The sequence below is a fragment of the Rhodnius prolixus genome, unplaced genomic scaffold (assembly GCF_049639745.1).
Source record: "Rhodnius prolixus isolate KJV_2025 unplaced genomic scaffold, Rpr scaffold_15, whole genome shotgun sequence".
In the NCBI taxonomy this organism is placed as follows: domain Eukaryota; kingdom Metazoa; phylum Arthropoda; class Insecta; order Hemiptera; family Reduviidae; genus Rhodnius; species Rhodnius prolixus.
The window spans coordinates 1,574,008-1,601,663 of NW_027411605.1; the positions used below are offsets into that span (position 1 = coordinate 1,574,008).

The 27,656-nt window shown below is 31.0% G+C and overlaps 1 protein-coding gene and 1 long non-coding RNA gene across 5 annotated transcripts in view; one reads left to right on the plus strand and one right to left on the minus strand.

Moving 5' to 3' along the window:
* On the plus strand, positions 1–10,024 carry LOC141455015 (uncharacterized). 3 transcript variants are annotated; one of them, XR_012459088.1, is made up of 7 exons: positions 1–240; positions 5,496–5,665; positions 6,424–6,535; positions 6,894–7,177; positions 7,570–7,689; positions 8,251–8,621; positions 9,978–10,024. It is a non-coding gene; the product is annotated as an uncharacterized lncRNA (long non-coding RNA). The 3 variants fall into 3 exon arrangements; XR_012459089.1 differs by lacking the exon at positions 1–240 and having other exon boundaries at positions 5,523–5,665; positions 6,424–6,539; XR_012459090.1 differs by lacking the exon at positions 1–240 and having other exon boundaries at positions 5,523–5,665; positions 7,547–7,689.
* LOC141455008 (BOS complex subunit NOMO3) overlaps positions 9,392–27,656 on the minus strand; it is a 20,743-nt gene continuing 2,478 nt past the window's right edge. The window contains exons 4-21 of one of the 2 annotated variants that reach the window (XM_074129804.1): positions 27,447–27,622; positions 26,658–26,823; positions 26,317–26,571; positions 25,934–26,102; positions 25,054–25,315; positions 24,660–24,835; positions 24,392–24,573; positions 23,526–23,800; positions 23,246–23,451; positions 22,158–22,302; positions 21,706–21,829; positions 21,429–21,622; positions 20,482–20,650; positions 19,742–19,825; positions 19,291–19,632; positions 12,855–12,910; positions 10,529–10,648; positions 9,392–10,084 (exon numbers count right to left, since the gene is read on the minus strand). In XM_074129804.1, the coding sequence (XP_073985905.1) occupies positions 10,576–10,648; positions 12,855–12,910; positions 19,291–19,632; positions 19,742–19,825; positions 20,482–20,650; positions 21,429–21,622; positions 21,706–21,829; positions 22,158–22,302; positions 23,246–23,451; positions 23,526–23,800; positions 24,392–24,573; positions 24,660–24,835; positions 25,054–25,315; positions 25,934–26,102; positions 26,317–26,571; positions 26,658–26,823; positions 27,447–27,622 (3,054 nt within the window). In that variant the 3' untranslated portion in view covers positions 9,392–10,084; positions 10,529–10,575. Of the gene's footprint in view, positions 10,085–10,528; positions 10,649–12,854; positions 12,911–13,813; positions 18,275–19,290; positions 19,633–19,741; positions 19,826–20,481; positions 20,651–21,428; positions 21,623–21,705; positions 21,830–22,157; positions 22,303–23,245; positions 23,452–23,525; positions 23,801–24,391; positions 24,574–24,659; positions 24,836–25,053; positions 25,316–25,933; positions 26,103–26,316; positions 26,572–26,657; positions 26,824–27,446; positions 27,623–27,656 lie in introns of those variants that run through there. The other variant, XM_074129803.1, reaches the window with a different exon arrangement.

Sequence of the window (27,656 nt, forward strand, 5' to 3'; positions counted from 1 at the left end):
CACCTGCAAATGATTACCTTTACCTTTCTTTACTGAAAGATTTAAATTACTGGCAATTAGTGTAACTTGACCAGAACAAGTTTCATAAAAAGTAATGTTGCACTTAGGAGTAATTCAAGTTCAAATAATTTACTGTCACCATGTTTTACAATGCTACAAGTACATTCTATCTCATCATCTCTATTCTGTATTATAAAGACGTCAAGGAAATCTACCTCAGCTTGTGGAACTGTTGTTCAGGTACTTTAATAAGTTTTAATTTTTGTTGAAGGTAGGTTTTAATTTGATTGAAAAATTGAACGTGCATGTGAATTCTGAATATTTTTTCAATTGGACTATTTTTAGTTGATCTACGCATTTTTTTAAAAATTCATTTTCATGAAAGAATTAGACGATATTAGATATTAGAAGATTATAAAAGTGAAGTTTTTTTTTCATTCAAATTAATCTTAATGATATTTGATATGTGTGTCTTTTCGAAATATATGTATATAATGCGACCGTTTTATAATGCGTGTTGAATTATAACTAGACTGAGTTTCTCTGAAAAAGAAAAGAGAAACGACACTCAAAGCCGATAATTCACTTCACTCTTTTCAATCCTAACCTGTCCTTTTTTTCCTACCCACTCGTCACTCGAAGCTACGAGCATGCGCAGAAAGACGGGGGTGGAAATTACAATTAAATATCTTACATCTCCCCCCCCTTAACGAAGAATCATAATTTCCAAGTTTATCTTTTTTTCTCTCTCTCTCTGGAAAGAATCATGGTTCGTGAAGAAGTTCTGGAAGTGGAACGAGTTTTGTAATGTGGAAAAGGTTTGACTCTGGTTTCTTATGTCCCGTATCTATCCTGTATATGGAGTTGGAAATTTTTTCTAAGATCTTATATGGCCCAATTCTTAATTCATCTAATTTTTTCCTGTTTAACTTATTTCCGTTTTCAACATATACTAAGTCTCCTGCGTTTAATTTAAATGTTCTTCTGTTTCTATCAAAATGTTGTTTATTGTAATTGTGGGATTTTATTGAATTTTCTAAGGCCAGTTTTCTGTCGCGAACCAAGTCGTTATGGAGTGATTGTTGTTTTAATTCCTCTGGCAAAATATTAATATTTTTTCCTTCAAGTAAATATTTAGGGGAAAATCCTGTTACCGTATGCTCTGTTTCATTATATCTTTTGACGCACTTATGTGCTACGGTCGTCCAGGCTAGTTTTTTCTTTTTTTCATTTATCTTACATCTAATTTTATTGACTAGTGTTTGATTAAGTCTTTCGTTTAAGCCATTTGAGAATGGTGCATTAACTGCAGTGAAGATAATGGGTATACCTTCTCTATCTAAAAACCTTTTAAATTCTTTTGAATTTATACCAGGATATTGATCTGATAGAATCATGCCAATTTTATTCTCTTGCGAAACTTTTTGAACTAGTTTAATAAAATCACTTGAACTTTGAGTTTTTGAAGTTAAAATGTAGGCGTACCTCGTAAAGTGATCCACAAGCAGATGTAAATATGTCTTTGTAGAACGTGAGCCTCCAAATCCGCCCAAGGTATCGATGGATATTATTTCAAACGGGTAAGTAGCAGGTCCTAAGTGAGACATTAATCCAAAGTTATATTTTCCTCTTGATTTGTTTTTTATGCAAGTTTCACAGTTCTCACAGATAATTTGTATATTATTTGTCAAGTTTTTTGCTGTATAGAATGGATTAATTTTGTTTTTTATTTGTTTTATTCCTATATGGCAATAAAGATCATGAACATTTTTTATTAGAGATTTACTAAACTCCTCTGAAAGTACAATCTTTTCCTTCTTTCCCATCTTTTTATAATATATTTCATTCTGTAATTTTAATTTATTTTTGTTTTTTTGTACATCGCCGTTTTTCCGTTGATCATGTTTGATGTCTTCTAGTTTTATTAAATTAACTATTTTTAAACTTTCCTCTTGACTTTCATGTGGCTCTAATACGGGGTTTCTGCTCAAACAGTCAGCTTCTAGATTGTATTTTCCCGGTGAATATATTATTTCAAAATTAAATTGAGACAGATAGTATGCTAGATCTCCTAGTTCTTCATCCGTTCTAGCCTTTATATTCATTGTTTCAAGGGGCTTGTGATCAGAGAATACTTTAAATTTTTTTCCTATCAGCCAGTGCTGCCAGTATTTTATAGACTCTTTTATTGCTAGACATTCCAAATAGATGGCCTTTTTTTTTTTCTGAGTATCATTTAATTTTCTTGAAAAGTATGCGCATGGTTTTTCTTCTCCATTTGGTTGTGGTTGTTTCAATACTGCTCCTATGCCTTGAATACTTGCATCCGTATAAATATATATTGGTAAATCAGGATTAAAGATTGTTAAAATAGGTTTTAAACAAAGTAATGTTTTTATTTTGTTAAAGGATTCCTGACATTTTTCTGACCAAATAAATTTTTGCCCTTTTCTTAATAAATTATGCAAAGGATCTAATGTAAGTGATATATTTGGCACATATTTCCCATAAAAATTTATCTTTCCTAAAAATTGTCGGACATTCTTTTGTGTTGTTGGAACGGGAAAATTTTTAATGGCAATTAAATTATCCTTCAGTGGAGTAATTGTATTATTTTTAATTATATGGCCTAAGTATTTTACGGAATCTTGTGCAAAGTTACACTTAGAAAATTTCAATCTAAAGCCTTCTTTCGAAATTGCTTCCAGTAATAATGATAAGTGTGTTATATGTTGTGAAAATGTTTTAGAAAAAACCAGAATATCATCTATGTAATTTACAGTAAAGTCTGATAGTTTATTTTTCCTTATGATGCTACTTAAAATTCTCTGAAAAATTGCCGGTGAGGTTTTTAATCCAAAAGGTAAACAGGTCCACTGAAAATGCCCTTCTTGAGTAACAAATGCGGTTTTTTGTTTGTCTTCAATTTTCAAGGGGATTGACCAGAATGCTGAGTTTATATCCAATGTAGAAAAGAATTTACAATCTCCTGTTTTTATCAGTAAATCCTCGATTAGTGGGAAAGGTTGTGGCTGAGGAACTACTATTTTATTTAAATCGCGGAAGTCTATGCATAATCTAGTTCTTTTTCCGTCTTCCTTCTTATAGGCCAATGTTACCGGGGCAGCAAAAGGACTGTATGACTCTTCTATTAAATTTTTCTGTAATAATTTCGCTATTTGTTGTTCTATTTCCTTTTTATCCTCAAGAGTGCACCTGTATGGTCTTTTACAGCAGTATTTATCTATTAATAGATCGATATGAGCTTCATAACCTTTTACAGTGCCTACATCATATTTATCTTTGGCAAAAAGTGATTTATATTTGAATATTAATTTATCTATGTCAAGCTGTTGCTGGAGATCTAGATGGTTTACTGAAATATCAAAGTTTGTTACTTTTATATGCTCATTGAAGTTAATTTGATATTCATTATTTATCTTTATTTTAGTTTTGTCGAAAGTATCTTTGGTGATGTTTTGTTTTTGCTTAAAGGTTTGTCTTGAAAAACCAGGAGTCTTGTCTTTATTTTTAGGCCTTATTTCTCTATTGTCTTCCTCTATGGAGTTTTTAGCTTGGGTAATTTCTAATCGTTCATTTTGAATTAGATGGAATTTTTCTATACAATCTAGTCCAATTAAAAAGTCATACTCAAAGTGTTTATCGTTTATCACAAAAACATGTACATTTTTTTCAATATCAAAAATTTTTATTTTAAGTGTCACTCTTCCTAAAGAATTTTTCATGCCATTAATCGTTTTTAGATTTATATTGTATTTTCTTGTAACTGGTTTATTTTTGAAGCATAATAATTTGGAATTTATTAAAGAGACGTTTGATCCTGAATCGTAAATACCAAAAGTTTCTATTGCATCATTTAGTAATAATTTTACTCTGATTAATGGCGGAACTACCAGTTTTTTGGAATCATTTCATTTAATTCTACATCTAGTTCAGCATTGTTAACCTTTTTCTTTTGATCTCCTTGTAACCACTACTTATTTTTGTTTTTAAACCAACATTGGGATTCAGGATGGTAACGAATGCCTTTGTTTTCTTTTTCACAAATTCTGCATGGATTGTGTCTTTCCTTTATTTCAAAATTTGTTTGAATTTTATTTCTGGAACCTGTAACTACCTTGTTTTTTGGATTCTTTATATTTATTAAATGTTCTAAACCTCTGATGTTATTGAATAAATCACTAGTTTCCTTTAAGACATCTCTATCTATTTTATCAGATATAAAATTTGGTAGCCCCGTAGCAATAAGATCAATTAAGGTAGGTTTATCTATTGATTTATTTATTTCTAATAAAAGTCTCTCTTTTTTTAAAGCATATTCTAATAAAGAGCCCTGTATATATTTGAATGAAAGTGCATACCTGATGGGTGCCCATCCTTTGTCTGCATAGGTTTTGTAAAAATTATCTCTCCATATTGACCACTCTGAGTTTATTGTATGTTTCTTTTATTTCTTCTGACACCGAAATCCATACCTGTCTTTTATCGTGTCTTTTTTGTAAGGTATTTTTTATTTTTTGGAAAGTATTAGTTTTTATAATTGCTTGATGCAATTTTGATGGTTGCAAGTGCTCAGGAATTATGAAAATCTGTTCACCAATTGTAGAAATAGTGGTGATACAGATAATGTTTGTTTTTGGGTCCTCTACAGATTTGACCACAAACTCAAATTTTAATTTATCCATTCTTGGTTCGTAGAAGTGTCGTTTTATAATGCGACCGTTTTATAATGCGTGTTGAATTACAACTAGACTGAGTTTCTCTGAAAAAGAAAAGAGAAACGACACTCAAAGCCGATAATTCACTTCACTCTTTTCAATCCTAACCTGTCCTTTTTTTCCTACCCACTCGTCACTCGAAGCTACGAGCATGCGCAGAAAGACGGGGGTGGAAATTACAATTAAATATCTTACATGTATATAGTTCGTGTTTATTGAATAATCGGGTTTAGGTTTCTTAAAAAAAAAAAATTTAATTTACATATCAGTGCTTTAGTTTGATTTCAGTCACATTTATTTATTTTTTACGAATAATATTTTATCAATAGTTAGAGATGTTATTCGTATTTCTATAGCTTTTGTAAATAAATTTAACAAAATCGTACTTTTTTCATGAAATGAAAATGAAATTTAGTTTATTTTGGTAGTAACAAACTAAATGAACAAATGATTTAAATTTATGGCAATTAGTGTAACTTGACCAGAACAAGTTTCATAAAAAGTAATGTTGCACCTAGGAGTAATTCAAGTTCAAATAATTTACCGTCACCATGTTTTACAATGCTACAAGTACATTCTAAAAGACTGGTCCGTTTAAAAGATTTAAACTATAGTTTTTATTTGAAAGTAGTTTATTTGAAACTATAAGTGTGATTATATTTTGTTAATATCCTGCTGCAATACGTGAGAGAAACTATGGTCAGGAGCTTTCTATGTATTTAGTGCTTTTTAACACTTTGACATGATGGTGTCTAGTAATGCTCAGCTTTCAACTGTAAGTGATTACACATCTATGGACCCTTCTTTACATCCAACAGCCCGCCGATAATATTACATGATTCTCATCAAGTTTCATCTATTCTGGAGAATGAAAATATCAAGAAAATCTACTTACCTCTCTGCTTTTTTTGGCATTGGTTTTTCAGGTAATCTTATCTATTATTTCATACATTCTAAGTATTACCTAAACTTTCTAGTATTCCTAGTACTTATGAACTAAAACCTTTTCTGACAACTAGTGTTTCCCTTTTAAACCGAATAAATAATGTTTATGGTTTTAATTTTTGTTGAAAGTAGTTATTAATTTGATTGATAAAATTAAACGTCAAAGTGCATGTGAATTATGAATATTTGTCCATTGAAATTGAACTATATTAGTCGTGCTTAACATTTTTTCTTTCATTTAGATGAAAAAAAAAAAAAAATAGGTTATAGAACTAGAAATTTTATTAAAAGATGATAACCGTGATGGATTTTTCAAATAAATTAATCTTAATCATAAATCATGTGTTTTTTGGAAGTATTTCATTTTCATTAAATAACCAGGTTTAGGTTTTTCAAAATTTATTATTAGTTATAAGATTCTAAAAGAATGACCTGTTTAAAACATTTAAGCATTTATTTAAATTTTCTTCTTAAGTCTGTATCTTAAATCATCAAATAAAACTAAATATTTTTTTTATCTATTTTCATAAAAATAATTGAAAAGTGATATTAGAGTTTAATTAATGATAAATCACTGTGAATTCTTCGGAAATATATACTCCTTTTATTCCTTTGAGTTAGAACTGTATCTTTAAAAACGGTTGAGGTTTAATGCGTAGTATTGAACACTTGTAATTCAAGATTAAAGAGTTTTATAAGAGTATAAACACTCATTTCATTGAATAATGATAATTTTCAGATTGAGCCAATACTAGGAGTATTTTCTGTTCATCAAACCTGATCAAATGGAGAACTTAAAATTAAGAAGACGTTGAGAAACTTCGATCCAGTGAAGAGATCATCTTCGATGAGTGAGTATCTACAAGCAACTTTTATTTTGAATAAATTTCTAAAAAACTAAACTGTATTGTTTAGGTATTTGTAATCTGCATGTTTCTATCACAAACATTGTTTATTATATGATCTTTTGACTTAATGAAAGAAGTATTACTTAGCAGGAGAATAAAGAAAAACGTTTAGTTTTAAAAAAAAAATCTATTTCATACTTATTTTTGTTACAGTCTTAGTATTTTGCGCTCTAAAACTATATAAAAATGCATATTTAAAAATGGTTCACTTTAAATTTGTAGTATCAATGAATTGAACTCTTTTCAATTCAAGATTAACTCTTATGAACGCTTTATTTCATTGAATAATAACGATTTTCAGATAGAAAAAGCCAATACTGTCCCAAAAAATCATGATGTAGTGTAATGGTTAGAGAGATGTCGCTTCGGCGGTCGGAAAGCAACTATTCTCCTCACCCTACTCCACCAAGTTGCAGCCTAATAATGCTCAGCTTTCATCTGGCAATCCATGGACCCTTCTTCACATCCAGCAAACCGAAAATATTAGGTGATATTCTTTAAACCTATTCTGGAGATTGAATGTCAAGGAAATCTCTACTTACCTCGAATAGAAATGACGGAGGTGACAGGCTTTTGGAGAATTAAGTAAGAAAATATTTATTTCTCATTAGTTCTTAAGACTTATTATTACTGAAGCTCTACTCCTTTCTATGATTGCCAACAAACGTGATAATATAAGTTAAATTCTTTTTAACAGAAAAAACTTTTATCTATGACAAGAGCATAATATTATTCTTAGTTAAAAAGCTAAAAATGACAAAATAATACCTAGATCACTATCTAGCGGAATAATTGTGAACTGTAAATTGTTATATAGTTTCTAACTCTGCCGCTAGATGGTGTGGGCATGTCAATTTCTATATTTTCATTATATCTATCTTTTCAAATCGCTTGTGTCTATGATATCTATTCACTGTTGTATTTCAAATATGTATTCTTTTCTATTTTTTCAAGTAATTTAGATTGGTTAATTTTAGCTTGTGAAAAATCCGTTCTGGGGTTCAATCTTCCTTTCCATGTTACCACTGACGTCTTCTACATTACGAAGGTCTACATTTTCAACAAACATCAAACAAAATGATGGCATATATTTCTAGGTGAGTGAACATTGCATTGTTATATTGTTGGGTAGTAAATACCCTTACTAAAACCTTTTATTGTGTTTATATTATTAGAATTCATTTTTATATACGACGTAAATAACTGCAAATATGTTAATTGCCATTTTATTTGTTAAATCTTTGAAAATAAACTATTTCAATAGATTTGAAGTATCTTGTTAGAAAAGTGTCAGTTTCATCTCTATTTTGCGTCTTCATGACTTACTTATTCAGTACGTAAAATTAACTTTTCTTTCAACAAAGTGACCTAACCAATTAGTAACTATTTTATTTGTGTTTTCATTAAATGACTGTTAAATTGTGAAAGATTCGACAATAGAGTAATTAATACCACTTTCACTCGAGATTTTTCTATCTGGTCTTAATGATTATTATTTAGAGGATTAGGTTTTATCATTAACAAAAACCTTTAAGTTAAAATATATATATTTATTTACGTCTTATTTTTACACAGACATAGTTTTTATAATGTATTATTAAAGAAATGTATATATAAATTAATGAAATACAAAAGGAAACTTAAATATTTGCCACCAGATAGCAGTGATGTAGTCTCCCTATATATACGCCAACACGAGCAAATTTTCTTCAGTACGACTTGAGTAGATCGCTCGTCACTCCAACATATCTTGCCATCTAGTCTAACATTCATCACCTCTCTCCCAGAAAGTCATTGGTTAGAGAGATGTCGCTTTCACGGTCGGAAAGCAACTATTCTCCCCACCCTACCTCACCAAGTAGCAGCCTAGTAATACTCAGCTTTCATTTGGAAATGATTATCTCTATGGACCCTACTTCTCATCCAGCACCCGAAAACATTAGGAGATTCTCATTAAACCTATTCTGGAGAATGAAGAAGTCAAGGAAATCTCTACTTACCTCTCTGTCTGTGTGGGATTGTTTTTCAGGTAGTCTTATCTATTATTTTATACGTTCTAAGTATTGCAACATAAACTAATCGTATTTTCTTGATAAATTCTCTTTTCCTTTGAGTTAGAATAAATAACGTTTTAATTTTTGTAAAACTGAATGAAAGCCAACAAAAAGTTATTATTTAGTTATATGTAATATGCATGTTTATGTTGCAATCTTAAAATTTATTTGAATTTTTTACTTTTATATAAAGAAAAAAATGATCTAGTAGGAGAATGAAAAAAACCTTTGATTTTTTAAAAAAAATATTTATTTGCATCTCTATTCTTTTACATATTCAATTATATGACAAAAAAATACATATTTCAATTAATAAAATGCAAAAAGAAGTGCTAAAAAAGGTTAAAAGTGACAAAAAAAAAGAGAAATAAAGAATTATTTATTTATATTTATTTGCTACCTTTTTTTTTTTACATAGACTTCATATTTTACATTCTATTATACGAAAAATATACATATAGACAATAAAATACAAACATAATTCCTAAAAAACGTTTAAAACTAACAGAGAAACTTAAAAAGTAAAAGAAATTAAGGAAAAAAACAAAAATTAGTTCTAAAAACATCCGTCAGAGGGCGCCACTTATCAGGCAGTTGGGAGAATAGTTCCAGAAGTAGCCACTAGGTAGCAGCACTTACTGGACTTTATACAGAACAGCTGTTTTAAAAATGGCCGCCTGGTAACACTATAAATACAGGTGCAAGAGCCATTTTCATTCAGTACGACTTGAGTGATGAAGGGGGGTATATCGCTCGTCGCTCCAAACATATCTTTATCTAGTCTAGTCTAACATTCATCACCTCTCTCTTCAAAGTAATCATGATCTTGAGTGATACAGACGTAGTGGGGAGATGTTGTCGCTTCGACGGTTCTCCCCACCCTGCCCCACCCTTCCAACGAACTTAGTTATATAGCCTCCCAGAGCAAGATGGCGGCAGTCAACTCACCTGATCGCCAGTGCCCACCACATCGTCCAGCTGATCAGTTGCTCTTGCACACTCTCACGACTCTGCCAGCCATTTTTAACCTTCTCTCAAGGTTTTCTTTTTTACTTCTACCACTCTCTAGACCCTGTAACCTTCCTGTTAGGTTATCATTTTTATTTTTTCGCATTTTCTTCATCAGATTTGAAATATTAATAAAATATTATTAATTTTTTACGTTTTATTTTTACTTTTTCATATTAATTAATTATAAAAATATAAAAATAAATTAAATAATTTTTTAAGACTTTTTATCAACAAAATTACACTTTTTTTTAACATGCAATTTTTTAATTTTGATAAAAACATGCATATTACGTACAATAACCACTTATTTTTTTTTATAGATTCCCAACCAATGAATGTTGAGATTGATGTTTCACGTCTTTTTCACTTGGGCTTCCATTAATAAACAGTCTTGCAGCCAGTACTCTGGGTATCACCAGCATTGATTCTGAAAAGCATTATTTATTGTAATTTAAACAATTAAAATGTTTAGTGAGTTTTACCAGCTAGAGAAAAACATCTGTAACAAGTTGATGTAGATTATATAAGTTAAATAAAGAAGACTGTAATTAACCTAAAGAATTGACTTTTTTTTAAAAAACCTAAATCTTTTCATTCAATGATAATGAAATAAATTTCCATAAAACACACTTATTCCTTTAGAATAAAATTAATTTGATTGGAAAAATAAAATAACACACATAATCTACGAACATTATTATTATGGAATTATTTCTATGAAAATGAATTAAAAAATTATAAGCTAATCACGACTAAGGCCAATGATGAACACTAAACAGTTTTACTAACGGCTAAATTAGTCGTTGCTCTCGAGCAGTTTGCATGCATTAGCTACAAATGAACATGCATATTACATATAATATCTACTTACTTGTTTTATTCATTGATTCCTGACAAAATGTTTCATGGATAGATGTTTTACGTCTTCTTCACTTGGCTTCCATTGATAAATAGTTTTGCAGCCTGTACTCTAGTATCAGCAGTGTTTAATCTGAAAATCAATGATAATGAATTCAAAAATAGCTTTATGTAATTGGAAAATGATACAGAATTAACATGCACGTTAGATGTTAAATATTTAATCCAAATTGAAATAAAAAAATTCAACAATAATCAACAAAAATATTAAACTTTTCTTTTGCAGATACAAAGGAAAAGATTCAAATATTTAAAAAAAAAAATTAGTTTTATGATTCATTACTTTAATCGTATTAAATAATCGATAAAATTACCCAAAGAACATGGTTTATTATTCGAAATAGAATGAATGCGAATTAGTTATAACCAATCAATTATTTTTCAGTTAAACTAAATCACTTAGCAGTTCCAATCCGCAACAATCAAAATAAACCACTCTATATATTCACTTTTCTTGACAAAAATTATATATTTTTTTAGAATATTATGGTATTTTTTAGAACAAGTTTTACCTTAATGTAAAATGTATTGCTTATTTTGTCCATCCTAGTACTGTTTGTTGAGTCCCTTACAGGGTTAAACATAATATTGTTGGAATACTACGAACTGTTTCCGAATACAGTACAATTGCTAACTGAGTGAGGGAGGTTACACACTGGTTACGAGATATCACATGTGTTTTAACGATTTTCATGCTAGCTACTTTTAACAGGCCTGGCAGGTGGCATGAATATTACCAAGAATTATACTAAGTTCAAATTCAAAGGGGAAGATTTAATTCATATTGGAAAAGGTTTATTTTCCATTAGATGCAATAAATAAAAGGTAATAGTACCTGAAGAACAGTTTCACCAAGTAGCGATCTAGAAAGGTAGATTTCTTTGTTTATCTATTGACCAAAATGTATTACGGATTTGAATCACCTTAACTTATGAGCTGTTGGATGTCAAGAAGGGACCAAAAGATGAAAGTTGTGCGTTACGGTCTGTAAGCTGGCAAGGTATCTGTCAAACTGTATTATAAAGTTAAATATTTGTCATGCATTTTTTGTTGTTATCTAAACGAATGTTCTAAACTGTTGTGCATATTTTGCCTAAAAGTAATGTTTTATGTAAAAATATATAAATGTAATATATAAGAGTAAATAAAGACCTATGCATTTAAAAATAGCTTCTTTCAATACTTTCTACCAAGTTAATACCACTTTGCAGCTAATTTCTAAATGAAAAATAGAAGTTTAAGAAGTAAACTAAATGAGAATGCTTTAACAGGACGTTGCACTGATTAACAATCAACTGCAAGCAATAAAAAAAAATATAATAAAACGACAGTTCAAGCAATGGCTCTACCATTATTACAAGTGTTACCACAATATAAGATATATTGTTGTAGAAATAGCAGACTGTATTGCTGATGAATTTCGTGAAATTAATAGTAAATGTTTTCTAGCATGAATAAGACTGCACTATGCAGACCGTAAATGCGAAAAATATAAAGATTTAAATCAATTCAAATTCAATAAAATACACATTATTTCAACAATTTTACTACGAAAGAGGCAACACTACATATTCCGATACAAAAAGGAAGATTAATCATCATAAAACAAATTTAAGTTTATGATGTAATGCTTTGAACTAAATAATGGATAAGATTACCAGAAGAATATTTCCGCAGGCCAATTAGAAGGCAGATTTCACAGAATAGAATGGATTCGAACCATCCATCTGAGTTTAAAGAGATATAAATTTAACGATAAACTGTTTCCAGACAAGGATGTAGAAAACACAAAAAATTAGAAAATGCTGTGTTAAATTCTAAGTCGGTAGGCTAATATGCTAAAAGGTTAGTGAGAAACTTCTGAACTGTGCATATAGGAAATTCCTTCCTACTAAAAGTTCTTCCTAATAAAAGAGTAAGTTTGGTTGTAGAATAAGGCCACGACTTATTCTAATGTAGCATTTCTCAACAAAATAGAAGAGCCCTAATGAAAAGTGTGATGAGGCCATTACTGCCTTTTTAACACTATTTTTACAGGCCTTATAAGAATACTACCAGCAATTATCAAAGATTATGTCTACATCTAGGTTGTTTGAGAGGCGTTAACTTTTTTTAATGTTACTTTATTTTTTATCACTTATATTGAGTTTATTGGGGGTAAAAAAGGTAAAAAGAATTTTAGAATAATCCATGCAAATTGTTTAAAATTCAAATAAAACAGTACTTCTACAATTTTAGTAAAACCAAAAAGCAATATTCTTAAGAAATAATATATTTACCTTAAGAACAATTCCACAGGCCAATTAGTAGGTAATTTCCTTGACTTCTTCATTCTCTAGAATAGAATCAATGAGAACCATCTAATATTTATAAACGTAGTGCTGGATGTAAAGAAGGGACCGTTAAGGTAATCATTTCACATGAAAGCTGAGCATTACAGGGCCGCATGAATTGAATTCTGTTTACTCTACAAATAAACCGAAGGAAAATAAATAATAATTTAAATTTGCTGCTCCATATACTATGTATATTATTGTGCTCAACATCTTCCATATCATATTTAGTTTCGATTATGTCATGACTTTTGCTTAAACGTGCTGATCAATGATACTTATTTTACATTTTAACACGTTACCTCAATACCATTCGAAATTCGTAGCTTACTATAAAATATTAACAGTTCAAAACATATCCTTAAAAAAAAAAAATCAGTGATGTATCATAACTATGTGGAGATAACAGATCATTACGAGATTAGTGTTTACAAACTTTTTAAAATTCTATGTTAGTTTTACTGATAGTGGCAGACCCTAGAGTTGTTAAAAAAAGGTAAATCTGTAACGTAGGAAAAAATGAATGATCTAGGAACAGTTATTTAGAAATAATTTATGAAGAATCTATGGCCAGTTATGACAAGGCATCCTAATCCCATTAATAAATACTAACGTCTCAACACGTCCTCAAACCAAGTTTTTTGTTCATTTATTTCCAGAATACATTTTTTAGTTTACAGCTTATGTTCTTTTTACACCGCTACGTTACAGGTACTGTAATTAGGCGAAAAATTTACAAATAGAATTGAGGTGGAAGAGAAAATTAAAAGATTTTGTGAATATAGATAGCCCCAAATTTACTAAAGCTTCAGAATTGGTCAATATACTTGCGAACTATTTTATTCCTTGTAAAAACCAAGCATTTGATTAAAATTTTAGTTTCTACGATACTGGCCGAAGGTAGCTTAACAAGTTAAAATGGGAGAAACCTACCTAAAATGATCACCCAAGTTAGATTATCTAATAATTCAATAAATAATTCGTAAGCCATTAGATCAGCAAATGTGTGACAAACGAGATACAAGTTTAATATTTAACTTGACTATTTTGATCATAAAAATGTGAGGGACACAATTCTTGTTGAATTCTCCTGAAGTAATATCACCTCTCTTTACCAGCAGGGAAATATTTTAATCACTGAACTATAGTATACAATTCCGACAAACGTAAGACACAATTGTCGATAACCTCTCTAGTGGTTATCCATCACATTCCACAGTGCTCTTAATCTTATTACTAATGTTAAGTAATTTTATTACTTAAGTTTAGTAATTTTATTTATTATTACTACTCCACTTAATTTTAATACAAAAAAAAATAAAAATAAAACCTACTCTATTCAGGGGTGATTTAAACCTGACTTACCCCCCCCCCAAATAAAATTATTAGTTGTTTTTTAAATTGACGCTCTCTCTTCACCCAAACTAGGTATGATTTTTTTTACCCCCTTAACGTGAGCTAATAATCCCTTTTCTGAGAATTTATTGCATTTATAATTCGAGCTTTAATATTTTTTTTTTTTTGTATTGTGCTTTATATTACGATCACTATTTTCAGAAGGCGAGCCTCAGCTCCATTGTAATAGACTCAATATCAAAATTGCATTAACAATATTTCAAAATAAAATTAGATATACATATATTTATCATTAAACATTCCATGGTTTCTATATAGTACTTTTATTTTATAAAAATGCCTTCGTTTTTGGGCCTTTTCTGCCCATCAACAGCTTGCAATTAACCCGCGATGGTCCTTCTTTTTATCCAGCAGATTAATACAGATTAAGTTAAGGTGATATGCATTCACATCTACATTCCAGACAATAAAAAAATAAGAAAATTATTTGTAGTATTTTTATAGAAACCAAACCTTTCATTAGATAAATTAAATCTTTCACTTTGAATCTGAGTAAAAAAAATTTTGATTTGATCAAAAATACGTCAATCATACATGTGAATGCTGTGGCGTTTCTCAATCAAATAATTCTATTTTTTAGTAGAACTAAGCTCTTTTTTTTAACTAAATTGAATTTTTAAGGTTGAAACTGAACACTTTTTAAATTGAATTTCATGGTCAAATTATTCAATATAATTAAAAAATGCATACAACTTAAAACGATAGTCAATAAAGTCATGTATTTTGGGAAGTTTGCCGTGACTAAAAAATTTTAAGCTCTTTAAAAATTACATGTGTGTAACAAGCTTTTTTTCAGTCATGTTTATTTAATTTGATTGAAAAGTTATCTTACATGTAATTGCTTTTTAATAATAATTTGTTTTAAACTAAATTAAATCATAATCCGATAAAATGCAAAGTGGTTTAATTTAGTTGTACCGCCAAGTGTTATAAAAATGTTTTAGTTTAACAGAAAAATGTATTGATTACAACAATCTTACAATAGGTATGAATTAAATTCTAATTATCTGAGGTTTTAATGTACAATTGTTCGTTCTTTTTGTCCAGGGCTTTTATCCATTGCTAGGGACTGTCAGCCCTTAGGTGGCTCGTATCCAGTAAGGCTCAGCTTTCATCTGAAATGATTATTTTGAAGGTTCTTCTTTATATTCAGCAGCCCGTCGTTGAAGATGATTGGTACCCATATTTACATAAATAAGAAAGTATTAACTGTAATGTCTGTGGTTTTTAGGTAGTTTTAAAATTTCTTTCCTAAATTCTTATTTACGTTCGAAGTTTATAATATTAATTTACAAATTTTATCAGTTAAACTGAATCTTTGAATTTGAAAAATTAAGTTTTAGTTTTACGATTGGAATATGAATGTTAATACAGTGGCACAATAGTACATGTAATTACTAAAAAAAAAATACATAAATCACAACTTCCAATTAAACATGTAAACATTCTTAAATTAACCAGATATTTAAATTGCTACAGGAATTAAATTTTATAATTCTTTAATATATTTCCTTTTAATTTATAGTAATCTCTTTTTATGTAATGTAATTATTACCATTTTTCAATTAAATTGATCAATTCAATCAAATAAAATAAATTCTATATTATTTAAAAGTTATATATTTCATTTTCCTTCCATCACTAAACATTTGCTTTTGTTTTTTACAAAATTTCTACCTTTAACTCTTTAATTTTTGAATAACAAATATTGTATCTAAATTTACGTGTAAAACTGTCACAATGAAGTGTTCATTCTAGAATAAATTTATTTAATAAATAATTTATAACTTAAAAAATTAACATTAATTTTTTTTGACTAGAGTCAAATGATAATCATCATGTTTTTCATTAACTTTTATTAATTCGATGTCACACTCAAAAATATGGGGGAAAAATGGGTAAAAATAAACATTTTGTTCTAAAGAGTAGTATGTACCATGGTTTACACTCGAGGTCGATACAATTTTTTTTTTTTTAATTATTTATTATTATTATACTTTTCGCGCATCGCCGTCTATGGTCATTAGCGCCGAGATCTATATAATTATTCGATTTTTTGTTTCGTTCTAGTCAAAATTAAAAAAAGAAACAACGTTTATCACTTCAAATTTCCCATCACCCCAACAAATATCTTTACAACAATAAATATATGAGGCGTGATCTAAGTACTAAAAATTAAAATAAACAAATCTTTTTACACTGAAGTATTTATGTCCCACAAATTGAATGCACACAGATTTAGCTCTCCAAAAACGAGTTTCATTTAGTTCAATGGGGTTCAACAAATTGGAACTTCTCCATGTCCACGCTCGCGTATTCCCGCTAAGTGATCTAAGTCACTTAGCTTATTCATTACTCAGGCTTCGTTACACCGTTTGGTTGGTTGTAATTGGCGCGCTCCGCTCTTCTTTTTATAAAAGAAAATGAATGAATCTGCTTTCAAACCAAGTAAAAGCTCGAAGAAAAAAACGTAAAAGGGAGATGGAAAGTGAAAAAAGATTAAAAGGAGAAGCGCACGAAACTAGAAAAACGGTAAAAAAGAAATCTGAAAAAAATACCAATTGCAAACTGGGAAACGTGCAATCTCTAGATCTTAAAAGAAAGGACAAGAATTGAACGGTAGCCCAGCAGCTAAGGGTGAAGTTGAATTACACCATCGAAAGGTCGATGCTGTGGCTAAAGTGATTAGAGCTGACGCTGCAAAAGGTATGTTACCCGGAAATGATACATGTACCATTGATACTATGAATCTGCAGGAAGTCTTTTCACTGCCCAGACTCACCCATAGTAGCATGTACCACAGTAGTCAGCTGTCATGCTGCAACTTTAGGATTCATGTGTGTGTGTAGCACGCGGAACAATCAGGTCGAAGAGGAAACCAAATTGCATCGTGTTTAATGCAAGCTATTAATTCAGCACACATAAATTCAATAAAACACAACTTAATAGTTGTGAGCCACAATAGATCCAAAGGGGTCGCAGTGGCGTAGGCCTTAAGGGCCGCCCCATTAGAATCTTAATAGTTTGGAGTGGTAACTTAAAAACAGAATGCTTCTTTTACTCTACATTTTTCTTGTTGCCAATGGCACCTATGTGAAAAAAAACATTCTTGGATTTTTACGCTGCCTCATCTAAATTTTTGGATACATTTAAGGTTGCTTCATTCAAAGTAACAAAAGACAGCCCAGGAATCGTCTATTGCAAGAAAAATTTCAGTGTACTAACGTTTGAAACTTGCCGAGTTATCAAACTGACTAAGGACATAATTTCCGCGCAAATTACAAGTCTTCCTGGGGTGATACCGCTTAAAGAGTCAAGGGGTACCATCGTTGCAGTAATTGAGTGAAGTGAAGAAAACAAGTTGTACTTCGTAAAAATTATCAATGCCTAAACAGTTAGACTTATATCATTATATACAAGGTTTGTAGTTAACAAGATGTTTACATAGGATCGTTTCTGTATATTTTTATTTTTTTATTAATTACTTTTCATGTTTTCTATTCAAAAAAAAAATGATAATGTTTAATTTCAAGCTTCTTGACATGTAATCAATTTATAAATACAAATTTACTGTTTTCTTGAAAATAGGATATTTTTTTTTAATTTCCCTACAAAAAAGAATTTAGCACTCAGATCAATTGGTCCCTCCACGCCTCATATATACTTTCATAAAACATAAAATAAACTAGTTAAGTTTTCCTAGATTTGTATTTTTTCTTCGGATGTTCACTCAGAAATGATTCTGTAGTAGAATCATGAGCAGCTAGATGTGCTGTAGCCTGTTGCGATGCCTTTGCTTGATCTATGGCCAAAGTTAGCATTGCAATCAAACTTTCTTTATAATACATGGCTAATCCCAGAGCAATCAACACTGGTAATACTAGATAGGATGATTGGGACAGATCAGGATCTCGTGATCTCAATCTTGGAGAAAATGGCATCCTTATAACCTAAAAGAAAGGCATTTCGAAAAAAAAATGTCAAAAATAATAATTTAGAAAGTAACAGAACTTCATAATTAAATTACCCGATAAATTTTTTCTAAACTTTTCAAAAATTTCAAATCTGAATCAGTCTTTAAAGGCCCATTTAGCTACCTTAGTTCGTAAGAGCAAGAAAATGTACTTTTACTGGGCTTAAGTTTTCCTGAGAGTGCCCTAAACCAAAATAGTTTACCTCATCAATACTACCTGATCAAATCCATGAATGTGATGTTCGATGTTCATGAGATTGATTTCGATGAGTACAGCCACTAATAGGAGATTTAATTAGCAATTAATAAATAGGCACGAGCGATAATAGTGGATTTTACTAGAAAGACTCTTCAGTCTAGTAATGTCCCTTCGGCTACATTGAATAAAAGATAATATTACTGACTAGGAGTTTAATGGCTAGCATTAACACTAACTTAGGAACGAGCGTAAATTAGAATTACTAACTAGAGTAATCTAAAATAAAATAATATAAACTATTTCTAAAAGAATTGCTAAACTGAATGACGAGTAGAGTAACGAAGAATTCTGAATGTTTTATGAAAAATGAGATTTCAAGTTTGGTATTTTTTTTTTTTTATTTTTTTGGCGCATCAACAGCTGAGGTTATTAGCGCACGGAGCTTTTTCCAGTGCACTGCCGGCCTCCGGACAGTGTTCTCTCGTTACAGATAACACTGTCCATCACCGGACAGTGAGCTGTAAGAAGCTCCTAGGAAGAGAAAATCTAAGGGTCAGCTGCTGGATTCGAACCCGGGACCTCCGCGTGGGAGTCCAGTATGCTAACCTCATAGCTAATCCCTTCCCTTAAGTTTGGTATTGTTCGTGTATTCTGTCTGGAATAGTCCCTGAAGTAGTTTACTCATTTTGTCTTATAGGGTTAGGACAGTCAGGTTACCAGAGAAAACGGCAATTAACAATTTTAGTAGCAATCAAGAGAAAGGATAAAAAACAAATAAATAAAATAATCTTTACCTTTGAAGAGCCAGACGCCTTAAAATGAATTGGTCTCAATGTATACTCATGTGTTGCTTGTGAAAGTGATGATTCCATTTGTAGAATATATGTCCTTCCGTCTGCAGGAAGCGGTGGTAACAATACAGGCACTGAAGACAGCATATATCCATCAGGACTCGGCTTATAGTCGGACAATTTTATCAATCCAACTAAAGCTTCTGGTGCTTCTTCTCGGCTTAACCGTAAACGTAGAGTTTTCAGATCTTCCGGCCTATCTGGTAGAACATAAACTAGTACATCTGTTCGACTAGTTGGACGCATTGCAAATAGGCGAATACCGCTTATATCTGATGATGGTACCTGTGTGGAAGAGGAAAAAGTATATTTGGAAGCAACTAGTTCTCCTATTAAAAAAAAAGAATGCACATTACAAGAATCAAACCAAAATACAAAATAAAAGATTACTCACTGTTATAGTTACATTGTCAGTAGATGACGTCTGAATGTGTTTATTAATGTCAGCTCCTTGTTTTACATGGACATTATATGAACACTGTAAAATGAACAAAAAATTGTATAAAACGATCTCAGAATTTTTTATTTCAACCAAGTAAAATGAAGGTGTGAGATCAGATCATCCTTTCACCAGAAATATCAACATTTCATCTCCATAAAAAATAAAATACAAAAATCCTACGTGAAATCACGGCACTACTACGTTTAGTTGTCTTAAAATAAACAAATAGAACGGTTTTATAGAAGAAAAAACATTCGTACCATTTCTTACACTTGGGATTTAAGATGTGTACGTCTTTTAATTGACTTCCAAAATGTAATGATCAAAACGACAGAGTAGAATACATTAAAACTGTCCGGTAGGACAGTTGTAAAATGGCTGATCGTCGAAAACTGCACGAAAAAGGATAACGTTGAAAAATATATACTTAATCTCACTCCCCCTTGTATTCCACTAAACCGAACATGTCAATTGGTCATAATAAATTAATGGAAAATAAACCGGGGATCTCCAAAAACATTAAGATCGAAAAGAACAATGAAAACAAGAACTTGAAATCGAATTGTCTAATTTATATTTACCCAGAATAAATATCTTAAGAAAATACTTGCAGTCAAAAAATGAAACATTATTATCTATTTATATTTTAAACCAAATTCTCAGCACTATATGTGAGCAACATGCGTACTTACCATTGGTTTCAAACCACGAATTCTAAAATGTCCTTTCTCATTTGATGTAGCTTCTTCTTGTAATAAATGACACTGATCTAATCCAATAGCTTCAACCACTACGCCTGATTCTCCTTCGCCACTGAGTGATACAACTTCTCCAATACCGCTAAAAGCAACTCGTTCACCACTGCTCACAAAAATATAATGAAACAAATTTAAACCATTATCTATCAAGAAACTGTACATAAAATAGCTCTTAGAGGCGCCACGGTAGCCGAGCAGGTTAAGAGGCAAGACCTGCAAAGCTAATATGCATTGTGGTACTGGGTTCGATTCCCGGTCTTGGCCTTGGATTTTATTTAATGGTTAAATGAGAAATAGTAAAGTATGTTTGCTGGCCGCCTCCGACCACGACACCTAATTGGTAGTTGGACGTTAAGCCCCGCCTGAAAAAATAGGCGATTACTTTACTTTACTTTACATAACAAATTAAAATTTAATTAAAAAAAAAAAAAGTATAAACCTACAGAAATTCAAGAAAAATGTAACGCAAATTTAGAACTTTTATAGTAGTGATAGGCATCCCTTTAGAGTGAAAAAAATAAAGTAATGCCTATTTTAACAGGCGGGTATTACGTCCAACTACCAAATTAGGTGCTGTGAACGGAGCTTCTTTAAAGTATTAGTGCAAATTAGTAATATTTTTTAGTGAGAACTTAAGTCGTTAAAATTTGAAGCAAAATCACTTCACCGAAAGTGTAAGTCTCTTATACGATTCCTTTTTAGGTTTTTTAACACCGATTCATTAAATAAAAAAAAAGGAATGATTTTAAGAAAGAGGTTTCTGTCGAAAAAACAAAATCAATTAACCTACCTACCCAAAATATACATGATAAGTCCTCTTAATAATAACCTATTTTTAATAGCCCTAAGTTCTTAATTAATTATTATTTTTTAATACTTACGCGAGTATAATATGTTCTGTCGCTCCTTCATTCACTTTAATTATCTTGTTTTGTGGACGAAAACGATATTCTTTCATCATAGGTCTTAGAAAATATTCACCCGGACTTAGCGACAAAAATGACATGCTACCATCTGCGTTGGTTTGTGCGTTACGTCTGTAACTTTTTCCACCGGACAATGATAGAAGTACACCCTAAGGGATTAATTAAAAATAGAGTAAAACAGAAAATGATTAGAAAATTTTTGAATTGTTTGAACAAAAAACTAAACACTAACCTGTAAAGGTTTTGTATCCTTAATATCACGTACAACAACAATAATTTCAGCTAGTTTATGAGCACTAAAATCACCTTGTCTAGCAAGTGCTGTTAAAATAAATCCTTCTTTTTCAGCCACCACTCTAAGCACATAAAAACAGTTTTATTTCTGTTATTTTTGAGGGAAAGGATTAGCTATGCGGTTAGCGTACTGGACTCCCACGCGGAGGTCCCGGGATCGAATCCAGCTGCTGACCCTTAGATTTTTTCTTCCTAGGAGCTTCTTACAGCTCACTGTCCGGTGATGGACAGTGTTGTCTGTAACGAGAGAACACTGTCCGGAGGCCGGCAGTGCACTGAAAAAAGCTCCGGGCGCCAATAACCTTAGATGTTGACGCGACTTAAATCATTTAAAAATAAATTTCTGCTATTTAGAAAAGGATGTTACATAAAAAAAAATCGGTCGCATACTTGTAATTTGGTCCAGATTTTATAGGTGGAGAAGTATAAGTACCATCTGGTGCGGTCAGATGATGAAAAATTACAGTGTCATCTTCATCCTTAATTGTGACCAACACATCACCCAAACCAACGTTTGCGCCTGTTACTACTCTACCTGAAAATATTTTAACAAATGAAAAATTAAAAATGACCATTACAGTTTCTATTATTTGATAGAATCAAAAAAATTACTTTTCTCAAAAAAAGATGAAAGCATCAATTAAGAAGTTAAGTTTCAGATTAAATTTTAGATTTATCATTAAAAATATTTTTTACTACCAGATATGAGACATGGAATTAACAATGTTACTTATACAATAACCTTTTTCTAACTGCCGAACACTTTAATTCTAAATTTTGTATTAATTATTATTCAATATAATGTTTAAATACTGTTTGCTTAGTTTGCAGTTCTTTTATTACAATGTACAACAAAATAAAAGTTTCTATTGAATTATTGTACAACACAACGACTTCTACTGATGTGTCAATAAATATATGTTACATCTATAGATTTAATTTACCCACTCGTTCACAGATAAGTCACAATAAGTTACATATCTCCAGGGATAACGTATTGCAAACAGGAAGAACGAATATATCGGATTCCGGGGATATCTAACTCAGAGAACAAGATAATCAATATCTGTGCCTCAATTACAGTCTTAAGTTGGTATAATAACTAAATATGATTAAAAATTTACTTTTTTTTCCCTAAAAAAATAATTTTTAATGGTTCTGGGCAAAGAGGTTTTTTGAACTCCACAATAAGGATATAGTTCTTTACTTTTTTTTCAACCTGAAAAAATTTAGCAAGAATTAAAATGTGTAGCTAAAATTTGGAGTTTGAAGATAATGTAATAGTTCATACTTTGAGAACTGAAAAAGAGGTAAGTATTTAAGCTGATTTTCTAAGCAAGAAATGTAACTGTAAGTGTAATATCTGCCGAGCTATTTCAATTCTTATGAAATAATAATGAATAAGTACTTAAAAAATAAGTAGTCCCTGTTACAATGAACTCATTCAATATCCGAGAAATATTATTATTTTTACTCACCAGAGATAACATGACCTTTTTCCGCTTTGAACAATGGTTCCGTAACATTGATACAATCATTGTGACCTCGAACATCAATCGTTTGTGGGCTAAATAAAAATGTGGGAGCACTAGGGATCAGGGACAAAATTTCTCCTTCTTTCAAATCAATATTCATGTCGTATCTTACATTATCTGTCACTTGTGCGGCTAGTTTGGGTATTATTCTAGAAAAAAATAAAAAAAATTACGAACCACAGACTACAATTATTAAGGACCAAAGAAATATTTTTAAAATTACTTAGTTGGATGTGAAGATGCAGAATCCATTGATGTTACAGCGACTGATAGATCAGATATTGGATGTGTAGACAATAGAGAATATGAATTCAAATGTGTAAGTGCTATTAAGGAAACTGTACCAGTCACCCATCTGATCTTCTTTTCTGGATAACCATGGCATCCAAATGGTTCGAAAATGTATGGGGTTGGTTTTGGTACGCAGATATGTGTACTGCCAGGTGTTACCGACAGATCGTATTTATCATTTATATCAGTTTCACTGTAATAAATAACCTAGAAGAAAAAATAAAATTTTGTTTAGAATAATAGCCACAATTTAAAAATTATAACAATAATAAAAACCAGAACGTCTTGCAAATCGGAGAGAAAAACAAAAAATTCTATTCGACACAGATAGTGCAAGATAGCTGCAGATTTAATTAAGAAATCAGGGTGGGCATTCTAACCAACTCGCATAATGTATCCATCTAGGCACAAAAAAATGTAACGCTAATGGTCTTAGCAGTAACTAATGTATTTATATTATTTCTTTAAAATAAATAGTTTAGAGGAAGATATAATAATTACAAAAGTAAACTAATCGCCTAAAACAATCTATTAGATAAACGGAGCGGAAGCGGAGCACATTATTTACTATTAACATTTTTCTATCCAATAAAAGTTAGCTTATATGCTGGATTCGAATTGGGAATCTCCTACTAACAAAACCACGCTTCTACTACCACACCAATATCTGCTCCAATATACATATCTTACAGAAACAGTACGTACGACTCCGAAGAATTATACAAAGAACTATGGATCACTTGTAACCTTATGACCACAAAACGGAAGCATATCCTACAACCAAAACTTCACACTTACCTTTGTATCGTGCGATGAAACTATAGTAACAGTAAACCCAGACTGTGTAAACGTTGGTACATGAGTTACTTCATTAATTATAGCCAGCGGTTGGGTTTCTTTGTCCCAACACCATCCTAATCCTGGTTCAATATATACATCATAGTCTCCAGGCATTACATCCTTAAATTCGTACGTACCTCCTGTAATATTTCAATTTTCACGTAAGTGATTAGATTAATTACATTTCATAATACTGTTGCCTTTAAATTAAATACATTCCAGTTACCTTTTGCTATTGTTTGGAAGAGCCCACCTTGTCCTTTTGGCTTAAGGTTAACCGTTATCAATGGGCAAACTGACATACAAACTATTTTCCCTTTGACTGTTGATCTTAACTGTGAAAAGTTAATATTATCCAAAGGACTGTCGATTATTTCAACAACTCGTGTCATTGGTGAAAATCTGCAAAATTAGATAAGAATGTAAAATTTAAAGAGTACTAATTTCTGCTTCGTCATTTTAGCTTTTTGATTTGAAAACCTCTGGAGTAACAAGGAGGTATCAAAATATTTGGTAGACGCCTTTGGGGAAGTGCTTGCATTCCAAGCTATTAATGATTGTACAAGAGGCCAGAAGGGTTTACAATAGCCTAGGCTTAACAATAAATCATAATTACTCACAAAAGTCCATTGTTCTTCTGCATACGATTCAAGTATGGTGAAAAGATATATTTTCCAGGCGAAAGGTATTTACAATAATTTCCTTTTGAATCTGTTTCCACTTCAATTAAGGAGTCCTCATTTTCAGATTTTATATCAATTCTGTACGGGCCAGTACTGGATACTGAATGCATTTTCCCACAAACTCTGTATTTATTTGGAAAAAGATCTGGTAAAGTTGTTGAACTCATCTTAATTTCTGATTCTTCAAATTCAACCAAAGCTGCAAATATTTATAAAAATTATACAGTATTATTTAAACAGTCTCTTCGTTAATGTTTTAACTCATAGTTGATTTGGTTTTCTAATGCTGTAAAATACTGTACACTTCTCTTATATTGTATGAAAAGCTGGTTCGCTCAGATAGACTTTCAGAATGACAGACCCAGAAGAAAAATACCTATAAAGCAAAAGTGATCATACCAGAAGGGTTGTGTCGTTAGAAAGGAAAGATTCAAATAAATGTCAAACATGTCAAAAAGGGCCGCTGAAACATTCAAATGGTATGGTTCGAAATTGTGGATTGGATGGAAGATATTCTTATAAACAAGCCCTACTAGAAGAAGACCCTCAGTGGATGGTCAAAATATTGGTCATACAAAAGGTATCCGGTTGGATTTAATGAAGGCGCTGATAAGATGCAGCCGGCTTGCTTGGGATTCCTCTTCGCTGCAGAGGAAAAGATGATGAAGTCTTCTCTCGAAATTGAAAATAATTAATCCTATTAATTACTTTATTTGTCGCCAGTAGAATAAATAGAATATATAATGTCCATTTTATCGCTCAGATAGACTTTCTCAATGACAGACCCAGCTGCCCAATTCAGCCACAAAGAACTTACATTTTTCAACTTTAATCTTGTAAGTTCCAGCGCGCATACTTTCCAGATTGTAAACCCCATCAATTCCAGTTTTGGTAACTTCTTTTCCATTAAGATAAATAGATGCATCGCTCATTGGTTTTCCATTTTCGGACCACAACACTTTGCCACTGACAGTGAATCCTTTAACCTAAGAGTATAAAAGAATAGATTAGTTTTTAGTAAATTAATTTGAAATAAACATTTTAACATTCATAATTTATTTATTTATTTTTCATCTTTCTGGCAAAGAGGATCATACTACCTACGAGCTGTTTAAGTAAATCACCCAACATCTTACTAACAAATAAATATTAGATTCGAAACTAAAATTAAAAACCAAATTGTAATCAAACAATAATAACCTCAAATGAAGTAGTAAGCTGTAGACTGTCGTGGGTCACTGTGAAGGGCAGGGTCCTCGGATGGACATCAAACTTTGTACTTTTAGCACCCTTGTAATGTGGCACCAATAGATACTGTCCCGGCTGAAGTTGCGGGAAAATAAATATACCATTCGCATTGGACGCCACATGACAAATAGGAGCCCAGTTTTCCAAATTTAATCCATGACTATTAAATCCAGGAAGTGTGCTAGTTGCACAGCCAGATACGTATACCTAAAAAATGAAATATGAATTAGAAAAATTAATAAAGTACAATATAAAAGATGGAAAAATGGTATTTCATTTATTAACATACTTACACTTTTAATCTTTGAAAACAATACGAAACTCACTCCATTTATTGGCTGACTATCACTAGTTACTGTTCCAGAGACATCATAGCCTCCTATGATTAGTTTTCCAGGTGGAATGTTTCCGTTACCGTTCTTCACTTCTACAAATGCTTCGTTTAATCTTATAGTCCACCTTTAAAGTAACATAAACATAAAATTAAAACTTTGCAGGTCACAATACATGATAATCATAACTGAATTCATGTACTAGGTTTAAAATGTTCAGTGACTAATACTAAACTAACAAAATAATAAATAAAAATAAAGCTAATACTCGTAAAATGTTCAGAGACGGATATCAGCAAACCTGCAAACTCATGCATCAATATGGTTCGAAGTAATGATTCTAAATCATAACTATTAACTACAAAACAATAATCGTATGTTGAAAAACATTAATCCTTTCAAAAATCACAGGCTGTGTCATAGTAAAGGCCAGAGGATTGTAATGATAAACAAACTAATTAGACATTAGAGACAAGAATAGTTCTAAAATAATAACAATCAAAATTAGAAATTACACCACTTTAGAAATTAGGACATATTATGAGGGCGGAGGTGCTTTGTCAGCTGCCGAGAATTTTGAACAAAACATCCAATCTAAACAGTCTGGTTCTTGTACAATATTTCTTGTTCAATTTGCTGCATTGAACTTGTTTATTCAGTCATAATTTCGCGAACAAAAGCTACGATTGAATCTGAAAATATAAGCCTAGCTTTTAGATACTCTACTACTTAATACAAATACATATTTACCTTGGGTGAGATATTCTGACCAAATATTTACCAGGAACTACTGGACTAAAGATAAAATTGCCATTTTCAGTAGAGGTTGTTGTGGAAATAACATCCTTGTCAGAGATATTTTTAACATCTCTAATAAGGTCAACTATCACACCTTTTGGTCCAATCTTTTCTCCTAAACTCACTACCTAAATTTCATTAAAATTAAGACAGTTTTGAATT